Source organism: Muntiacus reevesi, chromosome 1, assembly GCF_963930625.1.
Source record: "Muntiacus reevesi chromosome 1, mMunRee1.1, whole genome shotgun sequence".
In the NCBI taxonomy this organism is placed as follows: Eukaryota; Metazoa; Chordata; class Mammalia; order Artiodactyla; family Cervidae; genus Muntiacus; species Muntiacus reevesi.
This window is the reverse complement of record NC_089249.1, coordinates 198,899,810-198,926,439: the sequence shown is the minus strand read 5'-3', so window position 1 is coordinate 198,926,439 and position 26,630 is coordinate 198,899,810. Positions and strand designations below refer to the sequence as shown.

The window sequence follows — 26,630 nt, the reverse complement described above, 5'->3', positions numbered from 1 at the left end:
TGGGCAGGGGCTATGGGCAGGGACGGTGGGAAGGATCTGGGGTGGCAGGGAGCAGGGCAGGATTTTGGTTCACAGAGGGATTCCAGCTGCGGGGTGGACCAGGGATGATGTGGAGGCAAGAACGGAAGCACAGAGGCCGGAGGAGGCCCCAGGAACAGGGCAGGAGCTCGGGATGGTGGGTTTGGAGAAGTCCCAGGGCTCTGGGGGAAGCAAAGGGGAGATAAGGAGGAAGGAGATGGAGCCAGATGGGTACGAGCTTGACTGAGCGAGTCAGGAACCAGCTGTGGGTGACAGAGGCTGGGGGGTGGGGGGTGGGCCACATGGAGCGCGGGAACACAACTGCCCAATCTGCAGGCCTGGGACTCAGGGTCAGCACTGGGAGGGCCCAGCCAGGAGGAGCCCATTCTTCACGTCCTCTATGGGCAGGAACGGGAGCATTAGGAGTGGGGACCTGTCCCCGACTGTGTTCTCAAGGAAGGGCCGTGCTGGGCAGAGACAAGTGGTGATACCTGGTAGGAGGGTGCCGTGGTGGCAGCTGGCATAGGCTCCTGGGGTTGGGCACTATAACCGAGGTCCTGACCGGAGTGGGGCTGGTACCCACTGTATCCTGGCCCAGGGGGCTGGGCGGCCTCGGGAAATGGGATCAGGGCCGGGCCCAGTCCAGGAGCAGGCTGTGTGGACAAGCTGGCTCCAGCAGCGGGGAGGGGAAAAGCTGACGGAGGCGGGACGCTGGAACCACAGATGAACACAGAGTTAGATCCTGGCCCAGTCCGTAAGGACCTGCGCTGAGCAAAAAAACGCCGTTGATACTAGGCACCAGCTCTCTGCGTGCTCCTGGTCCAAGACCTTCCTGGGAGCGCTGGCACCATTGGAGGCGCCCTTCCCGAGTTAACACAATCTCACAGCAAGCTTGCAAAGTTGGAGCCAGCCTGGTCCCCGTTTCCAGGAAAATCACGGTTTGCTCTGCAAGAAGCCGTGTGTGTGTGTGTGTGTGTGTGTGTGTGTGTGTGTGTGTGTGTGTGTGTGTGTGTGTGTGTGTGTGTGTGTGTGTGTGTGTGTGTGTGTGTGTGTGTGTGTGTGTGTGTGTGTGTGTGTGTGTGTGTGTGTGTGTGTGTCTGATTCTTTGTGACCCCATGGACTGTAACCTACCAGGCTCCTCTGTCCATGGAATTTCCCAGGCAAGAATACCGGAGTGGATAGCCATTCCCTTCTCCAGGGGATCTTCCCGACCCAGGGATCAAACCCACGTCTCCTGTATTGCAAGCAGATTCTTTACCATCTGAGCCACCAGGGAAGCCCATAGGGGGCCCAGAGCCTAGGCCTCTTATCTACCTCACCTCATCCCACCTTCTGGCCCTTAGAGAAGGCACTGGCTGGCTGGCTGTCAGTCCACCTGTTGGTCTGTCCCCACTGTCTAGATGAGGAACTTTGAGGACAGGTGATAAGTGAGGTACTCTATTCGAACCCAGATCGGTCTGATCCCTGCACCCCTTACTCTGCTGAATATCAGCCAACCCATAGAGAGTGCTTGAATTTAAAAGCCCACATATCAGGGAAGGGTATCAGCAAAGATTTTAGCCCAATTCCAATAAGAATCATATAAGAAAGTTCCCGCAACCCTCCTACATGGTTGGTGGGAATGTACACTGGTGCAGTCAGTATGGAAAACAGCATACACATTCCCTAAAAAATAAAAACAGAAGCAATCTCCTGGCGGCATAAGTGGCTAGAACTCCACACTCTCACTGCCAAGGGCCTGGGTTCAATCCTTGTGTGTGGGTGTGTGTGTTAGTCACTCAGTCGTGTCCAGCTCTTTGCAACACATTGGACTATACCCCAGCAGGCTCCTCTGTCCGTGGAATTCTCCAGGTAAGAATACCGGAGTGGGTTGCCATTCCCTTCTCCAGGGGATCTTCCTGACCCAGGGACTGAACCCAGGTCTCCCACATTGCAGGCAGATTCTTTACCATCTGAGCCACCAGGGAAGCCCTGGGTCCAATCCTTGGTTGGGAACTAAAATCCCACAATCTGTGCAATGCAGCCCCAAAATACAAACATAAAAACAAATAAATTTTTAAAAATAGAGTTACCATATGATCCAGCAATCCCACTCCTGGATTTATATCCAGAAAAGACAAAACACTCTAATTCAAAAAGATACATGCACCTCAATGTTCTCAGCAGCACTGTTACAGTTGCCAAGACAGGGAAGCAACCTAAGTGTCCATTCACAGATTAATACATAAAGAAGATGTGGTATGTATATATATACACACACAATGGAATATTACTCAGTCATAAAAAAGAAAGAAATGTTGCCATTTGCAACAACATGGATGTACCTAGAGATTATCATACTAAGTGAATTAAGTCAGACAGAGAAAAACAAGTGTCATATAATATCATTTATATGTGGAATCTAAAAATAATAAATGAATTTATTCACAAAACAGAACAAGACACACAGACACAGAAAACTTTACGTTTACCAAAGGGGAGGGGAGTGAGGGATAAACTGGGAGTATGGGATTAACAGATATATACTATTATGTATTAAAATAGAGAGCATGGGGGACTATGTTCACATCTTATTATATCATAATCTATAATGATAGAGAACCTGCAAATACTGAATCACTTTGCTGTACATCTGAAACTAACACAAGACTGCAGATCAACTACGCTTCAGTTTTTGAAAGAAGAACGTTCCCGCAAACCCTGTAGGGGATGAGGCGAGGTGCGTGCCCAGCCTGGGGCCAGGCAGGCCCAGAGCGTGGAGGGACGAGGGCCGGCAGTACTGGTCCACTAGCGCCTTCACACACCTTCTGGGCCGACTCACACATGGCACTCACAATGCCATTCCTGCCCCTCAAGCGGCTCACTGTCCAGTGGGAGACCCATGGAGAAGTGGGGACCACACTGGGGGTGTGTTATCCAGGCCATGCTGGGGGCGCTGAGGGTCAAGCAAAGCCCACTGCACTGCCCTGCCAGGACCCTGCCCAGCTCCTGGCCAGCTGCTCCTCATTCCTCCAGGCAGCCAAAGGGGTCCTCTCCAAGCACAGACCTGACCAGGTCACCCTCCTGCTCAGACCTTCCCAAGGCCCTCGGCCCCATCCCCGCCCACACCCACTCACTCCCCTCCTCCAGCCCTCCCTGAGCCTTTCCTCCTTGGAACTCATCACCCTGCCCCCCTGTCACCTGCTTTATTCTTCCTCCCAGCATTGCCTGACGCAATCCTTGCACCACCACTTCTACCACCGTGAAGCCCCAGGAACTGCAGTGCGTCTCAGGCCATTTCCCAGCACCACAGTGGCACCCAGCACATGGCAGGCACTCAGGAAATATTAGCATGGGGAATGGTGGACGGAAGCAGCCCGACAGGTAGTGTCCTGGCCCTCGGTGCTGGGGCCTTCTCCCCACGTCCTGATATGGTCTCCCTTTATGTGAGTGTGTCTGTGTGCTAATCTCTCTCTTTTGACTTATCTATTCGGCTATGCTAGGTCTCAGTTGCGGCACACGGGATCTTCGACCTTCACTGTGGCACGCAGGTTATCTTTTAGTCGCAGCATGTGGGTTCTAGTTCCCTGACCAGGGATCAAACCCGGGCCCCCTGCATTGAGAGCATGGAGTCTTAGCCATTGGACCAGCAGGGAGGTCCCCTAATCTCCTCCTCTTATAAGGACACCAGGCATACTGGATCAGGGCCATCCTAATAGCTCATTTATAGCTTCCCTGGTGGTTCAGTGGTAAAGAACACGCCTGCTGATGCAGGAGACACACGTTCGATCCCTGGGTCAAAAGATCCAGGGAAGATCCCCTGGAGAAGGAAATGGCAACCCGCTCCAGTATTCTTGCCTGGGAAATCCCATGGACAGAGGGGCCTGGAGGGCTACAGTCCATAAGGTCACAGAGTTGGACATGACCAAGCACACACACACAATACCTCATTTTACTGTAATTACCTCTTCAAAAACCCTATCTTCTACAGTCACATTCTTTAGTTAGGACTGAAGGCCTGATGCCCCAAACCTAACGGCCAAATATGAATTTTATGTGACACAAGTCAGCCCACACCAGCTGCTTCAGGCCATTATTGTAACAAAACTCAAATGATATGAAAATCTTGATTACACAAACATCACTCATACTGAAAAGAAAGCACCTAACATAAAGTTTACAGAATATATAATCATTTATGAATTAGTATGTTTTTATTTCAGACAGCCAAACATCACCAGCCCATCACCAGACACACTCAATAGTAACCTATGATGATTTGAAAACCATAAACCAATGTAACTTTTTTTCTTGCTCATTGGAAAGGTATATTTGTTGAGGTGTGTGGGACAGGACATATGGTATCTAATTTTTGCCAGCTTGGGCTATAATGTTGAAATGTTAGGGCATGGCATGCCAGCTTCCATTTGTACATTTGCCCTGGGCCTCTCAAACCATAAAGGCTATTCATTTGTTTGACTATATCACAATTCATTTGCCTATTTTACTATTGGACGGTACCTATATTATATATCAGTTAGCTATTGAAGAGTTAAAAATTACCCCCAATAAATGTCAGTTGGTGCAGCCACTATGGAAAACAGTTTGAAGGCTCCTCAAAAAACTAAAAACAGAACTAACATATGATCCAACAATTTCATTTCTGGGTAATTTTCTGAAGTAAACAAAAACACTAATTTGAAAAGATTACACACCTCAGTGTTCACTGCAGCATTACTTACAATAACCAAGATATGGAATTGACCTAAGTGTCCATGGATAGATGAATAGATAAAGAAGATAGATAAAGAAGATATATGTATCTTTCTCCACTCATCTAACGACAGACACTTAAGTGCACACACAGGCATGTGTGTGCACAACAGAATATTACTCAGCCATAAAAAAGAATGAAATCTTGCTATTTGTGACAACAGAGTATTATGCTGAGTGAAATAAGTCAGAGAAAGACAAACAACATGTGATCCCATTTACATGAAGAACCTATAAAACAGATGAATAAACATTACAAAACAGAAGCAGGCTCATAGATACAGAGAACAAACTGGTGGTAGCCAGAAGGGAGGCAGGACAGGAAGATGAGTGAAACAGGTAAGGGAGGTGAAGAGGAAGAAACTACCAGTCCTTAAATAAGCCACAGGATTGTAATATGCAGCATGGGGAATATAGTCAATAATACTGCTATAAAGATATATTTAATACTATTTATTATTTAATACTATAGTTAACATTATTATTAATATAGATGTATTTATAAATAAATAGTTGATAAACTTGCGTGGTGGCAGATGATAACTAGACTTTATCCTGGTGACCATTCCGTAATGCATAAAAATATATCAAATCTCTATGTTACATACCTAAAACTAACAGATTATTATAAGCGATTATACTTCAACTTAGAAAACTACCCCCAGTGATGTGGCTCCAAACAATAGTTTATCATCTTCACAGTTTCTCTGGGTCAGAATTTGGGGTGTGTGTGTGTGTGGGCTCTGATTCAGGGTCTTCATGAAGCTGCCAATAAGAAGTTGGCTGGGGCAGCGTCGCCTGAAGGCCCGACTGGGGTAGTGGGACCTGCTTCCAGGGTGGCTCCTTCACGTGCTGGGCAAGTTGGTGATTTCCCAGGGCTGCTGGGTGTTCTTACAACATGGCTACCTGCTCCCCCCAGAATGAGAGAGGGGGGAAGGACCAGGTGGAAGCTCTCCTTGTTATGACACAGCTTTAGACATCGCATGGCATGACTTCCGCCACATTCTGTATTAGAAGTGAACCGCTGAGGGACTCCCCTGGTGGTCCAGAGGTTAAGACTCCGGGCTTCCAATGCAGGAGACATGGGTTTGATCCCTGGTCAGAGATTAAAGGGGCTTCCCAGGTGGCACTCATAGTAAAGAACCTGCCTGCCAATGCAGGAGACATAAGAGATGTGGGTTTCATCCCTGAGTTGGGAAGATCCCCTGGAGGAGGGCATGGAAACCCACTCCAGTATTCTTGCCTGGAGAATCCCATGGGCAGATGAGCCCGGAAGGCCCAGTTCATACAGACACAAAGAGTTGGACATGACTGAAGCAACTTAGCATGCATGTACACAAGGAACTAGATCCCATATGCCTGATGGCATGGCCAAGAAATTAAAAAAAAGAAAAAGAAGTGAACCACTGAATCCACCCCACCCTCAAGGGGAGAGGATTAGGCCCCAACTTCTGAAGGAAGGAGTAAGCTTATTTGTATGTTGAATATGAGAACTTATGTAAAAATTTTTATTATCTTTTTAAAGATCTGTGTTATATTTTTTAATTTTGGGCCACATAATGAGACAAGCTGGATCTTATTCCCCGACCAGGGATTGATCCTGCTCCCCCTGCACCCCCTGCAGTGGAGTCTTTAACCACTGGACCCCCCAGGGAAGTCCCTATGGCTATGTGTTAAACCACCACATACTATTTGCAATTTTCTACCATCACCTGTGTTCTGTGCATGTTCTATACATGTCTTCGTGTGCCAGCTTCCCCTCAGGGCTTGTTGTTGTGCTGCTTGGGTCCCATACCACCAGCTCCAACCAGGGCACAGTTGAGGGCAATGGGGCAAGGGCGCCTGCTTCAGCTCCACCAGGATTTGTCGGGGAGCTGGGGCCACCTTCTCCTGACTCAGTTACATGGGATAGTGCATGGGACAGGGGTGGTCCCAGCGCAAACCGGCAAGGAAAACAGAAGGCATGGACTTCGGGAGGATGATAAAAGGCCATGCCGTTGAAGCCACCCAGAAGGCTCACCAAGGCGGTCTGAGCTGTCCAAGCTGCGAGGACAGAACTGGAGCTCTCTGGGCTGAGCCCTGCTGCCTCTGCCGGTGAAGAAGCCATCAGCTGCACACTGCTTCCTTCTTCTTTCTAAAAGATTTATTTTTTTAGCTGCCCTAGGTCTTAGTGGCAGCACAAGGGCTTTCTCTTATTGCAGCGCACAGGCTTAGTAGTTACGGCACACAGACTTAGTTGCCCCGAGGCAGATAGGATCTCTGTTCCCCGATCAGGGATGGAGCCCACGTCCCCTGCATGGGAAGGCGGATTCTCAATCCCTGGACCGCCAGGGGAGTCCCAAGCTTCCCAGCATGCCAAGGGCCCCCACCTCCGTCCAGTGGGGTCTCCCCTCCCAGCCCTGAAGCCCAGCGCACCGAGTGGTGCCAGCTGAGGAGGCAGAGGCAAGTGTCTCCCGGATGGAAGGGTGAGTCTCCTTTAGCTGAGGGCCCTAGCGAGGAAGCCGAGACAACTTTGGGTGCTCTTCACTGGCGGCTGCAGCAACCCAGTTCAGGTTAGAAGCTGTGTCTCCGTCCAGCGGGGGCCTCATGCAGGGAACCACTGAGGTAGGCGGTTGTTGAACTTGTTCATGCCTGCTCCATTTAGGGCAGGCTTTATCGCTCCTGGTCCTGCTGACACTGTGACCCCTCTCTCTCTCTCTGTACGGGACCGTCCTGGGCACTTCGGGTTTTCGAACAGCATCCTTGGCCTCCACCCACTCAGTGCCGGGAGCGCCCACAGTCGTGACAACCAGAGATACTCCCAAACACTGCCTGAGAGCTACTGGTCTAGGACATGCCCGATCCCAGGGTACCAGCTTTGAGACCCAGGCCGCGGATGGGCAGCGTCACATGCTCAATTACGCCTGGTCCAGACCCTGCTCCAGAAGGACCCCTGGGACGCTGCAGGCTGCTGTCTGACTAGGATCAGGCTTGAGACAGCACGTCTACGGGCGTAAACGGAGAACTCAAGACACGTTTTGGTTGTGTACGACCCCGAGTAGTGATGATCACACACCCTGAGGTTTGAAGACTGATTCCCCGGTGGCGCTAATGGTGAAGAACTCACATGCCAGTGCAGGAGACATAGAAGACACGGGTTTGATCTCTGGATCGGGAAGATCCCTTGGAGAAGGAAATGGCAACCCACTGCAGTATTGTTGCCTGGAGAATCCTATGGACAGAGGAGACTGGTGGGCTACATTCCATGGGTTTGCAGAAGAGTTGGACGTGACTGAAACGACTTGGCACAGGCTAAACCAAAGTCAAGGACAAGAGGAGCGTCTGCCCACAGATGGCCTTGATGTAACTCAGTGCTGGGAGACCTCAGGTGTTCCTGTGTCCTGCAGGGTGCTCCCATCAGGTTTATTATGAAGGCAGACAAAGGTCACAGCTGTGAGAAGGCCAGTTGGCTGTGAGATGCACAGGGTTGAGTATTCATCAGCTTTGAGGTTTGTTTTTTGGCTGTGCTGGAGCTTAGTTGCAGCACTTGGGATCTTCAGTTGCAGCATGTGGGATCTAGTTCCCTAACCAGGAATTGAACCTGGGCCCCTTGCATTGGGAGCGAATTCTTAGCCACTGGACCACCAGGGGAGTCCCAGCTCTGAGTTTTATTTGGGATGGTGAAACACCCTTGACCTTACCAGAGGTCACTCTCCCATCTGCTCAGATGACAGGAGGAAGCGCCTCTCCTGAGGGAATAGCTGAGATGCTGGGGGGGGGGGGGGGCAGGGGAGATGGAAACAGGCTGTCTGGGAGAAGGATGGGTGTGCCGACAGCCGGGCAGGTGGCGGGAGCCTCCCCACTCCAACCCCGGAGCTGAAAGCCCTGACTATGGAGGTTTCTGGGGTTCCAGAGAGGGGCTCAGATGCAGCCCCCAGGCTGAGACCAGGGCCTGGCACACATGTGGGGATGGGAGATGAGCACGGAGGTTGGCAGGAGAACAGCCCTGTGTGTGGAGGCATGGAGGAGTTGTGGGTGACAGGAGACTGGGCGGTGGGCTCAGGGATGCCAGGCAGAATATGGAAGTCACCCAAGTTTCTTAGGACGAGATCTGTCCTGTTTCAGGGCGCTAATGGGGTGCTATGCTCCGAATTGTGCCCTTCCCTAAGTTCACATGAAGCCCTAACCCCAATGTGACTTGTTTGGAGATACAGTCCTTACAGAATTACATGAAGTTGTAAGGGTGGGGTCCTCATCCTGCGAGGCTGGGATTCTTATGAGAAGACACGCTGGGGATGCCTCACAGAGGGAAGACCACACAAGGACATGGGAAGAAGGCAGCCCTCTGTGGGCCAAGGAGAGAGGCCTTGGGAGGAACCAACCCTGCCGGCACCTTGGTCTTGAACATGCAGCTTCCAGACTGCGAGAAATATATGTGTTGTTTAGGCCGTCCAGTCTGTGGTGCTCTGTTGTGATGGCCCGAGTGGACTAGATAGGCAGTGAGCGCTGTGGACGGCAGAAGCTGAGGGTCCTTAGAGGACCTGACACACATGGGCCTCAACCAACCTGGTGGAAGTGGGGAGAAGACACATGAGACTTCAGGCCTCCTGCACAGAACCTGGCCAAGCCGGCTCCTGGTAGTCGAGAGCTTTGCAAACACCCAAGTGGGGGCTTGCCAAGCAGTCAAGTAAACAAACGTTTGGTGACGTGATCAGAGCAGCAGCTGTGACCCCAAAGAGAACACTGGGTCCACCATATGCTGAGTCACTGCTCACCAATGGCACAAAGGTGTCCATGGTTTGGGAGGATCATGTGTGACCTGGCATTTATTTAGCTGAGCAAGCTCTGTGAGGAAGCAGAGCACAGATGCCCTGGAGCTATGGGGCGGGGGTGGTGGGTGAGGTGTGTGCAGGTCCTATGGTCTCACACCCTTCTCAGGAGTGGCCTGGTGGAGCCCCAACTAGACCATTAAAGAGAAACAGAAGGGATTTAAAGCAAGGCTTGGACAGTGTGGCCACACCTGCCCACTGCCTGCTTTTGCACAGCTCATGAGCAGAGAATGGAATTTGCATTTTTAAGTGGTTGGAGAGGGTTAAGAGAGTACGATTTCATGACACATGAAAAGTATACGAAATTCACATCAGTGTCAAAATATAAAAGTTTTGATGGCCCACAGCCACATCCACTTGTTTACATCTTGTCTTCAGCTGCTTCCACCCTATGGTGGCAGAGCTCTGTAGTGGTGACATGTATAAGTACAGTCTGCTGCTGTGGGCTGAATGTCTGTGTCTCCGCAAAATTGTTATGCTGAACCCCCTTCCCCTGAATATGATGTTAGGAGGTGGGGCCTTTGGGAGGTAATTTAGCATTAGATGACGTCATGGGGGTGGGGCCCCTGAGATGGGGTCAGTGCCCTTATAAAAGTCAAAGGATGAAAGTGAATCAGACAGAGGAGAAATATCAAATGACATCCCTTATATGTGGAATCTCAAAAGAAATAATACAAATGGACTTACTTACAAAATAGAAAAAGACTCACAGACTGAGAGAATGAATTTATGGGAATTTATGGTTGGTGGGGGGAAGGATGGGGGAAAAGGATCGTTAGGGAATTTGGGATGGGCACGTACACACTGCTATGTTTAAAATGGATAACCAACAAGGACCTATGTATAGCACAGGGAACTCTGCTCAATATTATGTGGCAGCCTGGATGGGAGGGGAGTTTGGGGGAGAATGGATACATGTATATGTATGGCTGAGTCCCTTATCTGTTCAACTGAAACTATTACAACAATGTTAATCAGCTACATCTCAATACAAAATAAAAAGTTAAAAAAAAAAAAAGTCACAGGAGGGCTTCCTCCACCCTCTGAGCTCCTCTATGAGAGACAAACAGAAGTCAGAGTCTGCAACCTAGGGAGGGTTCTCAGCACAGCCCAGCCCTGTCTGCACCCTGATGGCAGACCTCCAGCCATGGGAACTCAGAGGAATAAACTGTCATTTACAGGTCATCCAGTCTGTGTTTGATCACAGCAGGCTGAACTAAGACACCCACAGAGTGGAAAATATTTACCCTCTGACCCTTTACAGACAAGGTTTGCTGAGCCCTGGCTTAAAATAGCCATCATTGGGATTTCCCTGGTGGTCCAGCCTAAAAGACTTCAAGCTTCCAATGAATGTGGTGTGGGTTCAATCCCTGGTTGGGGAACTAAGATCTCATGTGCCAAGTGGCTCAGCCAAAACCAAACAAAACAGCTATTCATTACTTTGCTCTTCACCCCGTGGGCTGTGCTGGGCTGGGTCAGTGGCAGGCAGCTCTGCTCCTGGAGAGCAGGCCCTGCACCAAGGCCCTCCTCCCTGTGGCATCTCCTCCTCCAGTGGGCTAGTCTGGGGTCCCCCATGTTGTAGCAGGATACCCCCGAGAATGGACAGGATGTGGGCAAAGGCTCTGAAGGTCTAGGCTTAGAATCAGATTAGCAGCTCAAACAGATGCTCCATCATCACACCACAGAGTTGGAACTTATAAACAGAAATTGCTCAGTTCTGGAGACTAGGGAGTCTGAGACCAAGGCACCAGCAGATCCAGTGTCTGCTGAGAGCCCGAGTCCTGGTTCAGAGATGGCCACCTTCTTGCAGTGTCGTCACATGGCACAAGGGGTGAGAGTGCTTTCTGGGGTCCCTTTAAAAGGGCATTAATCCCATTCATGAGGCACTTCACCCTCATGATTTTATCACCCCTCAAAAGGCACCACTTCCTAACACCATCAACTTAGGGGTTAGGTATCAATATATAAATTTAAGGGGGGACATAAACCTTCCACATACGCACATATGGTGGTATCACTTTCACTGCAATCTATGGGCCAAGGAGAGGCATGAGGAAGCCTGGCTCCAGGGCCAGGGAAATAGATGTACTTTCCCAATGGGAAGAATTCAAGGTCCCAGTGGAAAGGACGTAAGAAGGAATTCCCTCCTGATGGCTCAGTGGTAAAGAATCTACCTGCCAATGCAGGAGACTCAAGTTTTATCCCTGAGTCAGGAAGATCACCTGGAGAAAGAAATGGCAATCTACTCCAGTATTCTTGCCTGGGAAATCCCATGGACAGAGGAGACTGGCAGGCTACCGTTCATGGGGTCACAGAGGCAGACATGACTTAGCAACTAAACCAATACCATAAGAAGGAAAGACATAAATGACAGGGGTGTTTTGGCCACGGATCTACCACATGGAGGTTTCAGGCGCTGGGAGTGCCAAAAAACAGTTCATGGGAAAGCCTCCACAGGCTTGGCCCGTATGGTTGTCAAAACCTTGGTAATCTAGATCAGCGTTCTCTCCTGGGGTGGTCCTGCCCCCAAGGGACACAGGGTGATAGTGGGGGCATTTGTAGTTATTTTGGGGGGCTCCTGGCATTGATAAGTGGGGGCCAGGGATGCTGCTCAACACCCCACAGTGCCTAGGATGGCCCCACAGGGAAAGTCTGGCCTGGACGTCAGCAGGGCTGCTGCTGAAGAGATTCAGGTCTGCAAGGTCGGGGTGCCCAGGGGTGGTGGATTAGAGTCTAACATCTGGGGGGAGCCATAGATAAGTCAGCAGCACAGGCTGTCACTCCCACCAAAGCTCCCTGCCCCAAGTCTGAAGGGGTAGTCCCCACACCTCTTCTCTAGCTCCCCTTGGTGAGAGGTCAATTTCTAATTTTTTTGGCCATGATACATGGCATGCAGTTCCCCAATCAGGGATCAAACCCACATCCCCTGCAGTGGAAGTGTGGAGTCTTAACTGCTTGGCCAGACAAGGGAAGTCCCGAGAGGTCAGTTTCTAATAGCGTTTTTCAGGATCCTTTTAAGAATGAGATGAAAGCTGTGACTTCCTGCCCTCTCAGATGCCCTGGACATGGCACAGTTTTGCCTGTAATTACCTGGGGCTTCACAGGCCCACGTAATTTGGAAGGACATTGCTCTCCCACATGGGAGAGCAAAAAGCATGTGTCAAGGGTAAAAGGCAAAGTTTATTTGGCCCTGCGTGACATGGCATATTCCCTTCTCTCAGAGCGGGGTTGGGGAGAGGAAAGTAACCAATCCTCTTTCAAGGGCAAAACCGCCCCCTGCCGTCAGTCACCTCAAGATGAAAACTGCACAGGAACAAATGAGATGTGCCCTGAGAAGAAGGTGGAAGGAAGCGGATGAGGACCCAAGGGCTCTTCCTGAGGACTGAAGGCCAGGGACCAGGGAAAAGCTGATAGGGTTTCAAGCTTAGGAACTGAGAGGAGCGCTGCAACCTAGGGGCGGGGACAGGAGCCACACCGCCTGGTTTCCAACCCTGTCGCTGCTCACTGCGGGGCCTTGAGCAAGTCACTTAGTCTTTGCTGACCTCAGTTTACTCACCTGTAGAATGGAACACATACCTTTTGGGAGGGTGTGACAAACAAAAACTCACGTGCTACAGTGCCTCGCACCGGAGCTCACAAGGCCTCCCAAGGCGGCCAGCTCTTCCCATTTTAAGCAATACTAGAAATTTCTGAAAAGTCTTCCAACTTTACAGTACTGGCTCCAAAGTTAAACATTTTGTTTGTGCTCAGTCATGTCTGATTCTTTGCGACTCCACAGACTGTAGCCTGCCAGGCTCCTCTGTCCACAAAATTTTCCAGGCAAGAATACTGGAGTGGGTTGCCATTTCCTACTCCAATTCAAATATAGCAAGCTAAAAAACCCCACTGCACACGCCCAAGAGAGCAGGTGTGAGAATCCAGCATGGTCTGCAGGAGATTCCTGAGCAAGAGCAGAGCACTGGGAGTGAGTGCTGGGGAATGAAGAGTCACGAACTGACCCCAGGTGAAGCCTCCCCGAAGCCAGGGGCCCCGGCTGCTGCTGCTGTGTGCTTCTCACCGGCTGCTCACAGTGGGGGTGTGCCACTGCAACACCGGTCCTTGTGACGAGGGCCCAGCGGCTGCCGCCTGCCCTGCCCTGCCCTGCCCTGCCCTGCCCGGGAAGGGGGAGCTGAGGCAGGAAGCTGGGGAATGCACTGGCGCCTGTGGGCTCAGGAAGAGCAAGGCTGAAGCACGTCTGAGTGACACAGACTCAAAGGCCTCGCTGGCGTTGTCTATGGGTCCCAGGTAAATATCCTCTGACGGCTTTCTGGTCTGAATTCTGTTTTGGGGAGTCAGGTTTTTTTGGGTGACTAAACATCTAGATAAGATTTTAAAACTTGTTTTATTATTCTTATTGTATTTATTTCTAATTTTTGCCTGTGTCACATGGCATGTGGGATCTTAATTCCTGGACCAGGGATCAAACTGGAGCCCCCTGCACTGGAAGCAAGGAGTCATAAGATTTTAGAATGGAGAGACCCATGGATGTCACTTTGTTCAGTGAGTCACCGAGCTGATTGTGACATGGAGGGGTACATCTGGGGAGGCTACGTTTCCCAACCCAGGGGTCTCTCCCATGGGACACATTCTGGTTGCTCCTATAAGGCCAACCATGAAGGACATGTGGGACCTTGAGCACAGACCTCACTTCAGAAGGGCACACACCTGAGGGAGCTACAGAAAGGTGGTGAAATGTCCCAGAGACCATCAGGAGGAACGACAGGTCATTCGAGGTTTGCTGTAACAACTATCTCTGCTGCAGACTGCTTTCAAAGAATCGTTCTCAGTGAGAACACACACAAAATCAAAAACATGCAGAGTTTGGGGCAGAAAAAAATCAAGTGGAAAAAAAGATTTTCCTGGAATCACAATGGTGAGAAACCTCACACAATAATTTCTTTTAAAATCACGGACTTCCCACCTGCTCAATGTTATGTGCCAGCCTGGATGGGAGAGGAGTTGGGGGGAGAAAGGATATATATGTATATGTATGGCTGAGTCCCTTCGCTATTCACCTTAAACTACAACATTGTTATCAGCTATATTCCAATACATATATTTTATTTTAGGTGTTTAAATAAAAAAATAAAATCACAGGTTTCCCTGGTGGTCCCGTGGTTAAGAGTCCACCTTCTAATGCAAGGGCTGTGGGTTTGATCCCTGGTCATGGAGCTCAGATCAAAAAAACCAAAACATAAAACAGAAGTTAACAGTTTACTATTATAACAGTATTTGTTACAATACTGTAACAAATTCAATAAAGACTTTACAAAATGGTCCACATCCAAAAAAAAAAAAAAAAATTCATGGACTCTTCCCTCCAGGGCAGAGCTCTTCACTCACTCATTTATTAGCCCTGCTCCTAACACTCCCCTTGCCCACCCAGTGGCTTAAACTAAACCAGACTGAGGGGTTAAACCTGAGTGCGGGACAGTTCGACATCTCAGCCTAGATGATCACAAACTCTGCAGGGCTATGGGGAGAAAACCCTGGCTTCGGCATCCTGACCCAGGTCAGCTCCCCTGAAATGTCGTGACTCCTCACATGGGTGAGGAACATTCAGGGGTTAGGGTTAGGGTAAGGCTAACATGCTCACTCAAGACATCCAGCAGGGAGGAGGTTTTCAGATGTTTTATTGGCAATGAGATCACATCTGTTACTTTGTGTGTATAGGCATACATACACACCCAGAGAGAGGACCTCGTTTGGCACTTCAGTTGACAAGGGTTTTATGTCAAAACATGACATACCTTACATTTATACCCGTAACAATTCTGATTTTTTTCTAACGATTTGTTTTTTCACTATGAAACCTATATGCATTCTCCATATGAAATGCCCATTTCAGATCCAGGGATGCCCAGTAAACGCCATGGAAAGAGATCTGATGAACTAAATCCTTGGGCTCTTAGGAGAGGATGGAGAATTTCATTCCTCTGCCCCCGTCTGCAACCTTCTTTGAAATGTAGTCAGGAGACCCCAGCTCCCCGTCAGGGCCAGCCTGAGCCTCCTCAGAGAGTCACAGGATGGCTGGACATTCCCGAGGCAGGGGTTTGAGACCGCTGACAGGAGCTTCCTAAGCCTCAAGGGTGAGCCACATTGTTTGGCAGTGAAACTCCAAGAATCCTCTTCTGCTCTTCTGAAAAGGAATGTAGTTCTCACGTGGAGGGTGGCTGCATGGTTAGCGCTGTGGGTCAGATGCTTAGGAACGCCGTCTTGTTGATACGTGCTGGTTAAGCTAAACAGAAAGCGTTACATACACACACACACCACCCTCCCTCCCCAAAAGCAGTATAGGTCAACCAGGATCAGAGTGGCTGCGCCTCTTTACTGCAACGAACCAAACCGTTAAAAGGCTGCTCTGGGCACAGCGAGGGCTCATTCGTGGTTCCAGCCCTCTCCTGCTGTTTCAACGGGCAGAAGAACCTCCACAGCCATGTTGGTGCTGGTCTAGCACATGTGCCTCTTGTATCAACACAGGGAGCAGCCACTAGACAGCCAATCTGAGTTCCTCATGAGCAAATACAACATATGTTGAACCACCAACCCTGGATCCAACCAATGACATTCAAAATTTAAAAGAAGTCAATGGCTTTTTAAAACATTCATTCCAAGAGTCTGAGAAGTTATAGGTCATTCTGCTCCCCATCAAGGAGAGAATCTCAGTCTATGGGACTGATTTTTCAAACTACAAAGTGCTGCAGAGCCAAAGCAAGAGATTTCTCAAATCTTGTTGTTTAGTCTCTAAGTCATGTCTGACTCTTCTGCAATCCCATGGACTGTACTCCGCCAGGCTACTCTGTCTGTGGGATTTCCTAGGCGAGAATACTGGAATGGGTTGCCATTTCCTTCTCCAGGGGATGTTTCCGACCCAGAGATTGAACCTGCGTCTCCCACGTTGGCAGGCAGATTCTTTACCACTGAGCCACCATCGAAGCCTTCTCAATTCTTAGTCAACAGTTAATTGTAAAAGGCAAGTGAACAGTGATGTGCCATAAATGCAACTTACCTCTGGGGGGAGAAAACTGCCCAAAGCAGCAAAATATCTACCAAAAAAAAAGAAGTCCCATTCCCCAAAATATTTACAAATTAAGTTTCTAATTTAAAAAGGTCTAGCAACCTTACAAAAATCCTCTAACACAAGTGTAAGAGGAAAGGACAGGCAGAGGTCAGTTCCCGGCTGATGGCAGATGCCTCAGTACAAGGCACACAACAAGAAACAATTAGTCAAGCAGTGAGACCCTGGGTGGTACCAAAAGCTTTTCCTACCAAGATTCTACAATACGCTATGACCAAAGAGCACCATTCAGATTTAAGGCATCACAGACATACAAAAAACAAAAGAAACAAGAAAAAAATCTCTGTGCTTTGTCAAAGCTTCCTAATTCTGTTTTGAATTAGACAGTGTTCCTCACCTTAGATGAATAAGCTATCTGAAGAGCTCAGAGCCGTGATGAAAACAAAAACTGGTGTTATCTTTTAATACACAGAGACACACATAAACCCAGAACTTTCTTTTTTTTTTTTTTCAGAACTTTCTTAAATAACTAAAACCAGTTGAAATGGAGGGCTCCTCTTTCTAGTTGAAATAGATACTGTTCCTTTCAACTATTCAATGTAAACTATAATGTCTTCCTATCCTCCTATCTTATTAAACATTATTATGTTTAATTATCTTCCTGTACATTCTTGTATCCTCAAGAACATAAAGGAAGGTCACAGAATGGAAGCAGATGTCATCTGTCTCACACAGTCTGAATTTGGTCCTGGTATTTAAAACTTGGGGGATTTCACACAGAACGGGGATTGTGGATTCTCTGGGAAAGCAGGAAGACTCTAGGTTCAGTCCCACGAGTCAATGACAGATGGGGGTGGGGTGTGCAGGCCCTGTTGTGATCCTCCCCCGATACACCCTCTATCCTCTTAGACTCCACTCATACATGTATGTGTCCGCCTCTCACAAGGCTGTCTGCAATCCCTGATCTGAAGTTTCATAGACTTTCAATCTATTAATATAAAATAAAGAGTGAATACAAGGTCTACGAACACCTTTCTACCTGTCTACCTTACTTTTTAGGACTCTTCAGTTACTCATCCAGGTCAATGGTCTTGATCTCCTTACCTCCACAGCCACACAGAAGAACACCAATTACACTCAATGTGAAAAAACAATTTTAAAGGATCATTTGAAAATGCTTTTAAATTTGATATAGCTGTTCTGATCATTCTAAATATATACACTGGGAGATTCAGACAAAAGACAAAACAAAACTAAAAAACATTCAGAAACAGAATATGTTGAGAAAAAAAAATCTATATTAGGAATTAACTTATACTCTGAGGTTGATGAGCTGGTTTTTGGTTCTAGAATGTATAAAATGAAAATTCAAAATCCACACTTCAAAAACTTTCAATGTACCTTGATAGGAACACAGATAACACAGTTCTATCATTTGAAAGGTTTTCCTTAAAATATCCTGAAGTCAGGTTTTGTCTGAAGTTGAGAGCTGCCACTCAACACTGCCTTCCAAGGGCCCCTCTCACTCAACCCCTAACAGGTATCTCAGCCTGATTGAGGTGGGCCTTTAAGAAAACAATAGGAGTCACACTCTAACAGGAGAACGCCTGTGCCCAGTGTTCCCAGGGTCCACTTCAGCTAATCCCTTCAGGAGTGAACAAGGTGCTGTTGAGGAGCAGTCAGGTCAAGTTCCCACCAGCCCCACCCCAGTCCCTGGGGCAATGACATCAGATTCCCCCTGGCAGCCTGTGCTCCTGGGACCTAAATTCAGGGGACAGACAGGCCTTGGAGGGGAAAGTTTATTCTGGAATGGCCTGGAGACTGGAGCGGGGGCATGCTGCGGGGTGGGTACAGGCAACAGAGGCTGGCAAGGGCACACCCAGGATGCTGCGCCCACCCTGACAGGGCAGGGCTCCCACCCGGGTGTGTTAATGGGTGGTCTTCCTGTCCTGCTTCCTATGGCTGGCGTGGGCCCCGGTGCCTTTCCCAAGCCAGCTGTTTCAATTGGGGGAGATTACAGACATACAACTTGGGTTACCATTACCATCCCCACCACCCTGGACTAGATGCTTCCTTGGCTTCCCTGCTCCAGAGAAGGTCATTTCTCAAGGTCTGAAGAACATGGCCCTAAACCACAATCTGACTAGGACCAAACTAAAGGGGCAGGATCCAGGCAACACCTACAGAATGACGAAACCCAGCCTCCGCCAGCAAGCCCCACTGCTAAGCAGCTGTGTCAGGCTTGGTCTGCTACCACCAGCACCTCCCAAGACTCAGGTAAGCCCCACCAAGGGGCAGACGCATGACAGCCCGCATGCCTAGCCAGACCCCACTGCTCATTACCCTGGGGATCCTACACTAGTTACTGAACCCCAAGTCTCATTCCCTTATCAGCATCAGAACACCTTGCTCACAGGATAACTGGGAGGACTGGACAAGATGTCAAGTGTCTGGGACTTATTCAACTCAGAGAGTCGGTAACCAGGACTCCTCAGTGTTAGCATCACTAATGGAATTTGATGGGGTTTCACTCGGGCTTCCAACTTCCTGACACTCTCCAGTTAAAGGAATCCAGCCATTAACATACATACCAAAAGCTTATCAAGCTCCTGATGGGAAATCATGTATTACATCAAAATCCAGCAGCTGTCTTAGAGTTAACAAGAATGCAAAGGTAGAGACCACCAACTATACTAGATGGGTGGTATTTTGACAAAACTGCCTGGGTTCAAGCCCTGGTCAGGGAGGAAGATCCCACATGCCACAGCTAAAGATTCTGAGTGCCGCAACTAAGACATGGCGCAGCCAAACAAAGAAATACTTTCTTAAAAAAATCTGCAAGAAGAGGGAAATGTTAACAGTAGATCTGGCCGGCCTGCCATGTTCCACCAGTGTGAACATCCACCGGACAGCTCTGAGCTCTCAGAGTTTTCATTACCAACATGACTTAACTCACACAGAGCCCTGTCAGATTTCTCCAGCAGTGCTCAGCCTCACAACTGAAACCTGCATTCAGTGCAAATTAAACGCACTGTCAGTTTTCCACGTAGGATTAATCCTTAATTCTGAAAACTTACAGCGCTAACTCTAAAAAAGCCTTAAGAGATCTAAAAGACCACATAGGTAAAATAAATGAAGATCACATTAAGAAAGAATTACAAACTTTTCTTATAGTTCAAGAGAGAATGTGCAATTGATCCTTTTCTTCCTTTTTTTTTTAAGTTTTTACTTTTTGGCTGCATCACGCAGCATGTGGGCTATCAGCTCCGCGACCACGGATTGAATCTGTGTTCCCTACACTGGAAGCACATAGCATTAATCACTGGACTGCCAGAGAAGTCCCTGTGGTTACCAGTTTTAAAAGCCAAGAAAATCTACACAAAATTCCTCTAAGAAATAAACTGCTGTCTCTGCTTTGGTAGTTCAGGAAATGGGCTTTGTCAATAATGCTGTCCAAATGCTACCACAAAGCTGATACTCACAAAATCTGTTATCTGATTAGTTTTTCCATGGCACATTACACAAGAAATATATACTTTAAAAGCAGCTGAAGGTTTCAAGCAAAAGTTGCTTCCCCGAAAAGGGAATGTCTGGTTAACTTAAAACTGTTCAGATAATGCAGATTATCTTGTTTCAAGGTTTTGTGAGACTGAATTTTACTTTGTTGTAATTCCTACACTTCTGTTTTAGTTAAATCTACTTCTTAAGGAATAACACACCTTCTTGGAGACAATTTTAAAGACAGACAAATCTGACATTCAGTTCATGACAGTTTCACATCCTTAGTTACATGGATGTTTACTGTATGACTTAAGTTATCAGAATCCAGACAATAGCTGCAACAAAATGTTTAAGCACCTTAATTCAAATAAATGACAAGAACATCTGAAGTCCTGCGATTAGCTATTTTACCAGTGTCAATTCTCAAATTTCTCCTCTGGAAGATAATCTTAATAGAAAGCACAACATCCAAGTGATTTTCCACACCTGACTAAAGAATGCACTGGAGAAAGAAAAAAAAAAAGAGAGAAACAGAAAAATAGAAAGAAAAGACAGAAGTGGCAGCAAGCAGTCAGAGGAATGCAGCATTTCCAAAAAAGGCCTTGGTCTCTGACAGCCTAGCCAAGTCCTGCTGCTGTAACTAAGCACTGGCCGTAAGCATACCACCAAGAATGCTGGAAAGAGGGAAAGAGGAGATAAAAATGCAACACTCTGTTTCAGGAAACAGCAGGCTAGACATCCTTTCCCTGATAGAAAATCTATGTCTAGTCAACGCTACACCTCAGAGAACACTCGGGGTACAGGAAACAGGAAGAACTCTGCAAGCTGCACAAGCCTTGGATCCAAGCCCTGACCTCATTCCTTCTGACCCCACAGAAGTGAACACGGCAGCATCACAACTGGGTAGACAGGTGGGCACTAACTTCCCACTAGCCTGGCCTGTGTTCAACGTGCTGAAACAGTGCATGAAAGAAACACGGGGCACAGGCCCATCCTGCAAGCAGACACCAGTCTCTCAAGGGGCAGTTCGAATCCAGTTTGTGAGTGACTGGCCCAGAAGGTTCTGCCAGGCTACCAGCTGGAAACTGACCCCAGGGTGACACATGAAAATGATGTGAGGAGGGGGACACTTTTCCCCAGGGACGCCAGCTCTGTCTGCATCCCTGCCAGGGACCTGGTCTTGCGTCCCCAGCTGAAAGACTGAGACCAAACAGAGGCTCCAAGGAGAAGCCATGGAAAATGGTGTGTGTGTACATTTGGGGTCCAGAAGCACTCCATGTGTCTCTACCCCTAGATATTTTCTTCCCCTGGCTGCTTCCTATCCCTGCCAACCACACCTCCCCAGCTCTTCTCTCAGCTCCTTTCTCTCCCCTCCCAATGCTTGAGTCCCTGTCTGTTGTACTGCATTGCATTTTATTCCCTAAGTCGTGTCCGAATCCGCTTCCCCAGGGACTGTAGCCTGCCAGGCTCCTCTGTCCATGGGATTTCCCAGGCAAGAAAACTGGAGTAGGCTGCCATTTCCTTCTCCAGGGGATTTCCCCGACCCAGAGATCGAACCTGTTGTCTCCTGCATTGGCAGACGATTCTTTACCACTGAGCCACCAGGCAAGCCCTCCCAGTCTGTTAGTGTTAGTCACTCAATTGCGTCCAACTCTTTGCGACTGTGGCCCGTCAGGCTCCTCTGTCCATGGGATCCTCCAGGCAAGAATTCCCTTCTCCGAGTCTGTTACTACATCTCAAATACCCAATGGCCTCCTCCACTGACTTTCAGGATTCCAGGTCCCTCGATCCTTCCTTACGGTTCCCGTCCCCCGGAAGCCCCTGGTGCCCCCTCTCCTATTGGATCTCAGGACCTCGCTCAGGTCCAGACTGCTACTCCCTTGAGTCCCGGCCCACCCCTCCAGTCAGGCCTCTATCCCCCTCCCCCAGGCCTCTGTCTCTCCCTCCCGGGTCTGTGTGTTGTCTAGCACCTCCTGCCCCGCTCCAGGGTTCATCCCACCGAACTCAAATCCCCCTGTCTGGTCAGGAACCCCTCCAGGGCTGTCCTGCTCCCAATCAGGGGTCAGGTTTCCAGCTCCACACCCCTGCTCCCCGCCCAGGTCTCTCTGCTCCACCCCCTGCCCCGCCAGGTGCCCTCACAGGTCTGTCTTCTCTCTACTCGCCCCACCCCCACCACAAATGGGGTCTCGACTTCCCCGCCCTCTGTCCTTGGCCCTTGCCCCGCCCCTAACCCAGCCAGGTACTGTCCCACCCGGTCTTCTCTCCCCCACCTCAGGTGCTGCGTCTTCCCAGGGCAGCCCCTTTCGTGGTCAGACCTCGGCACCCGCTGAGGTACAATCCCCCCTCGGGCCCATCCCCGCGACAAGCCGAGAGCCCGTTCCCACGTCAGGACCCCTCCGGCTCTCCCCGACAGAAACAACTCGGGGCCGTGGCCTCCCCGGGGCCGGGGTTGGGGTCGGACGGCGCGAGCGGCGCGGGGCCGTTACCTGTACTGCGAGCCGACGCCTTGCGCAAAGCCATAATAGTTACTCGCCGCCATCTTGGCGTCTCCGCCGAGCGCCCGCCGACCCGGAGGCGCGAAGGGGCGGGGCCGTCAGCGCATGACGTCATCTGGCCGGCGCCTGGGCCGCGTGCCTCTCGCGCCCCGCCACGCGCCACAGGCCCCGCCCCCCCTCGCGAAGCTCTAGCCTTCTCGCTTCCTAGTCTGCTTCCGAGGGCGTGTCTTTGCCTCGAACCCCTCCCTCCGCTGCAAGCCCCTCCCCTTACTTGGAGTCCCCACTTTCCCTCTGTTCGGCATCAGGATCTTTTGGCTCTCTTCTGGTGGAGTCCCAGAACCGACCCTCTCTGATTTGGTTCAAGCTCCGTCCCTCGCCGCAAGCCCCGCCCCATATTGGACTTCCGTTTAACCTCTCAGCTTAGGGATTTCGAGGCTGATAGTGGTTTTTCCTTTTTGTGCTCTTGAGCGAGGTTTCGTTGCCCCGCTGGCCATTTCTGGCTGGGTGAATATGGCCCTGCTGATACAGCCAAGTCCTGCTGATCAGCGCCCTGTGTGCCAGTCTTTCCTTAGAAGGCTCCAGTACCTAAAATTCAGTGGCTCTAAATTCGTGGTTCTCAACTGGAGTGTTTTGCCCCCAGAGGACAGTGGACAGTGTCTAGGGACATCTGTGGCTGTCATGACTGGGAGTGCTCCTCGCATCAAGTAGGTGGGGACCAGAGATGCTGCGCAACACCCAGCAGTGTGCAGGCAGGTGCCCCATGACAGAGAAGAACCTGGCCCCAATAGCGGCAGTGCCAAGGTGGAGAAACCCTATTCTAAGGGTAATTCATTTTGAGAGATATTTCTTTACCCACTTACTACAGGCAGGGCCTTCTTGGGGGCTAACAGTGAGCTGCCTGACACCAGTCCTCAAGAACTTGGATTCAGGGAAGCAGATCATAACCAAACTATTACAGTTATGATACTCTTTGGTTAAGAACAGATTTATTGAGATATACTGCACATACCATACAATTCACCCACCTAAGGTGTGCGATTCAGTGTTTTTTTTAGCATATCCATAAAGTTGTGGATGGCAGTTACAAACATTAATTCCAGAACATTTTCATCACCCCAAGAAGAAACCCTGTACCCCTTCACAGTTACTTGCCCACACCTCCCCCAGCCTCTGGCCACCACTAGTTTGCATTCTGTCTCTATGGATTTGCCAGTTCTGGACATGTCATATAAATGGAATGTTACCCTCCAGTAAGAAGGAATGAACTCTTGATACACGCAACAACTTGGATAAAGCTCTAGAGAATTGTGCTGAGTTTGGAAAAGCTGATGTCAAGAGGTCACATATGATTCTATTTACATAAAATTCTTGGAAGATCAAAAATTATAGAAACGGAGAATGTATTTGTGATTTCCACCAGTTAAGGGCATGGGAGGGGGGAATGGGGAATGGGATTAGCTATAAAAGAGCAACATGAGAGCTTCTAAGGTGATTGAAATGTTGTGTATTTTGACTGTATCAAAAGCAATAGTGCTATTGTACTATAATTTTCCAAGACATTATTAATACCATTGGGTAACATGGTGGAAAAGGGTACATGGGATCTTTCTGTGTTACTTTTTACAACTGCATGTGAATCTACAATTATTTCAATTTTTTAAATTAATTTTTTGGAACTTCCCTGGTGGTCCAGTGGCTAAGACTCCACACTCTCAATGCAGGAGGCCAGGATTCTATCCCTGTTCAGGGAACTAGATCCCACATGCTGCAGCGAAGAGTCTGCATGCTGCAGTGAAGGTCAAAGATTCCACATGCTGCAACTAAGACACCAAACAATTAATTTTTTTAAATTTTAAGCCCCCCCCCCAAAAAAAAGTTCATTTACTGATCATGTTGGAGTGGTGTTCTTTTGCCCCCCTTTTAAGCAGGCACAGGGCTAGTCAACCCTTGGACAGAAACCATGGCAAGCCCAGGATGCCAAGGAAAGCCGTATGGGTGATTTAGTGGATGGCATTCTTCCATTTGTGTCTTAATAGCCATGTGTGATCATTAAGGAACAATCCAGGGCGGCTGGCAAATGCAGCTCCCCCGCCATGCCCTGGCTGAAGTCCAGTGTGGTAATTACCCAGGACCTCACTCTGATTCCCTGCAGCTCTAACTAGCTAACCTATGCTGCATGACTTTTACAAAAGCAGGTCTGTTTTCTCTGGAGTACATAGTATCTTTTTTTCCTATTATTTGCTGTAAGTGTTAGTCACTCAGTTGTATCTTACTGTTTGCCACTTGATGGACTGTAACCCACCAGGCTCTTCTGTCCGTGGAATTCTCCAGGCAAGAATACTGGAGTGTGTTGCCACTCCTTTCTCCAGGGGCATCTTTCTTATTTAACCCAGGTCTCCTGCATTGCAGGTGGATTCTTTACCATCTGAGCCACCAGGAAAGCTCCTATTTGCTGTAAGCAGTGTGTAAAATGCTTTACATGCACAACATTATCTAGTCCACACAATAGCCCTCAGAAGTAGATACAGTTGATTCTCATTATTGGCAGCAGTTTTGGTTTATAATGTTGCAGCAAACACTTAAATGGCAAATACTGACCCATTGCTCCCAGGGGAAATACAGAGTTAGGTTCTTGCAAGTCTCAGATCACATTTTCATTAGTCGATCAATACCTAAATGTGTGTGTGTGTGTTTTGTTTTGTTTAAGGGCATCTTGTTTAATGTACATTGTAGATTGCTTAACACTGAACTCACAGCCCACAACACTATAACTCACACTTGAATGAAGCTTATCTAACATGCTTATTTTCTCCATAATGCACATCTTGATAGCTTACAGTGAATGATGTCGGATTCCTGATTTCTGAAGAAGATTTAGCTTCAGGACAAGAGACCAGGTTTGACCACTCAAGAGCTTTTGTGTAGCAGAGTTTTATTAAAGTTTAAAATGGACAGAGAAAGCTTCTGACATAAGACATCAGAAGGGGGAAGGAGAGTGCCCCCTCACTAGTCTTTTCAAGGCCTTATATCCTTTTACTAGACTCACTCCTACAGCATATATCTTAAATTAACAAGATTAGAACTAACAATAGAAAGGTCTTACCAGACTCTACTCCCACATAAGATAACAAGATTAGTCAGAAGGTTCTTGTTAAAACAAAGGAGAAACAAGTCCACGAGCAAGATACATTATTGTTCTATAATCCTGAGTATAGAGTTTAAGATGAGTGTTGTGTAATCATTAGCTCTGGGTTTAAAGACAAGGCAATGTAGGGAAAAAAAAGTTTGTCCTTTTCTCCTCTTTGAGAGCCCCAGACCCTTTTCTCTGTCTCCAGGGCCCTTGACCCCTTCCCAAGGCAAGAATACTGAAGTGGCAACCACTTCAGTATTCTTACCTTGAGAATCCCATGAACAGTATGAAAAGGCAAAAAGATATGGCACTGAAAGATGAACTCCCCAGGTCGGTAGGTGGCCAATATGCTATTGGAGAAGAGTGGAGAAACAACTCCAGAAACAATGAAGAGACAGACCCAAAGCTAAAACAATCCCCAGCTGTGGATGTGATTGGTGATGGAAATAAATTCTGATGCTCTAAAGAACAGTATTGCATAGGAACCTGGAATGTTGGGTCCATGCATCAAGGTAAATTGTAAGTGGTCAAACAGGAGATGGCAAGAGTGAACATAGACATTTTAGTAATCAGTGAACTGAAATGGACTGGAATGGGCGAATTTAATTCAGATGACCATTATATCTACTACTGAGGGCAAGAATCGCTTAGAAGAAATGGAGTAGCCCTCATAGTCAACAAAAGAGTCTGAAATGCAGTACTTGGGTGTAATCTCAAAAATGACAGAATGATCTCTGTTCATTTCCAGGTCAAACTATTCAACATCACAGTAACCCAAGTCTATGCCCCAGTCACTAATGCTGAAGAAGCTGAACATTTCTTTTAGGACCTACAAGACCTTCTAGAACTAACACCAAAGAAAGATGTCC

General features: G+C 48.5%; 1 protein-coding gene across 1 annotated transcript in view; it reads right to left on the bottom strand.

Annotated features, from left to right (window-relative positions):
• ZFR2 (zinc finger RNA binding protein 2) overlaps positions 1–22,698 on the bottom strand; it is a 45,078-nt gene extending 22,380 nt beyond the window's left edge. Inside the window, exons 1-2 of the mRNA XM_065933787.1 lie at positions 22,623–22,698; positions 510–729 (exon numbers count right to left, since the gene is read on the bottom strand). Of these exons, the coding sequence (XP_065789859.1) occupies positions 510–729; positions 22,623–22,675 (273 nt within the window). The 5' untranslated portion in view covers positions 22,676–22,698. The remainder of the gene's footprint in view (positions 1–509; positions 730–22,622) is intronic.
• Positions 22,699–26,630: the final 3,932 nt, after the last annotated feature.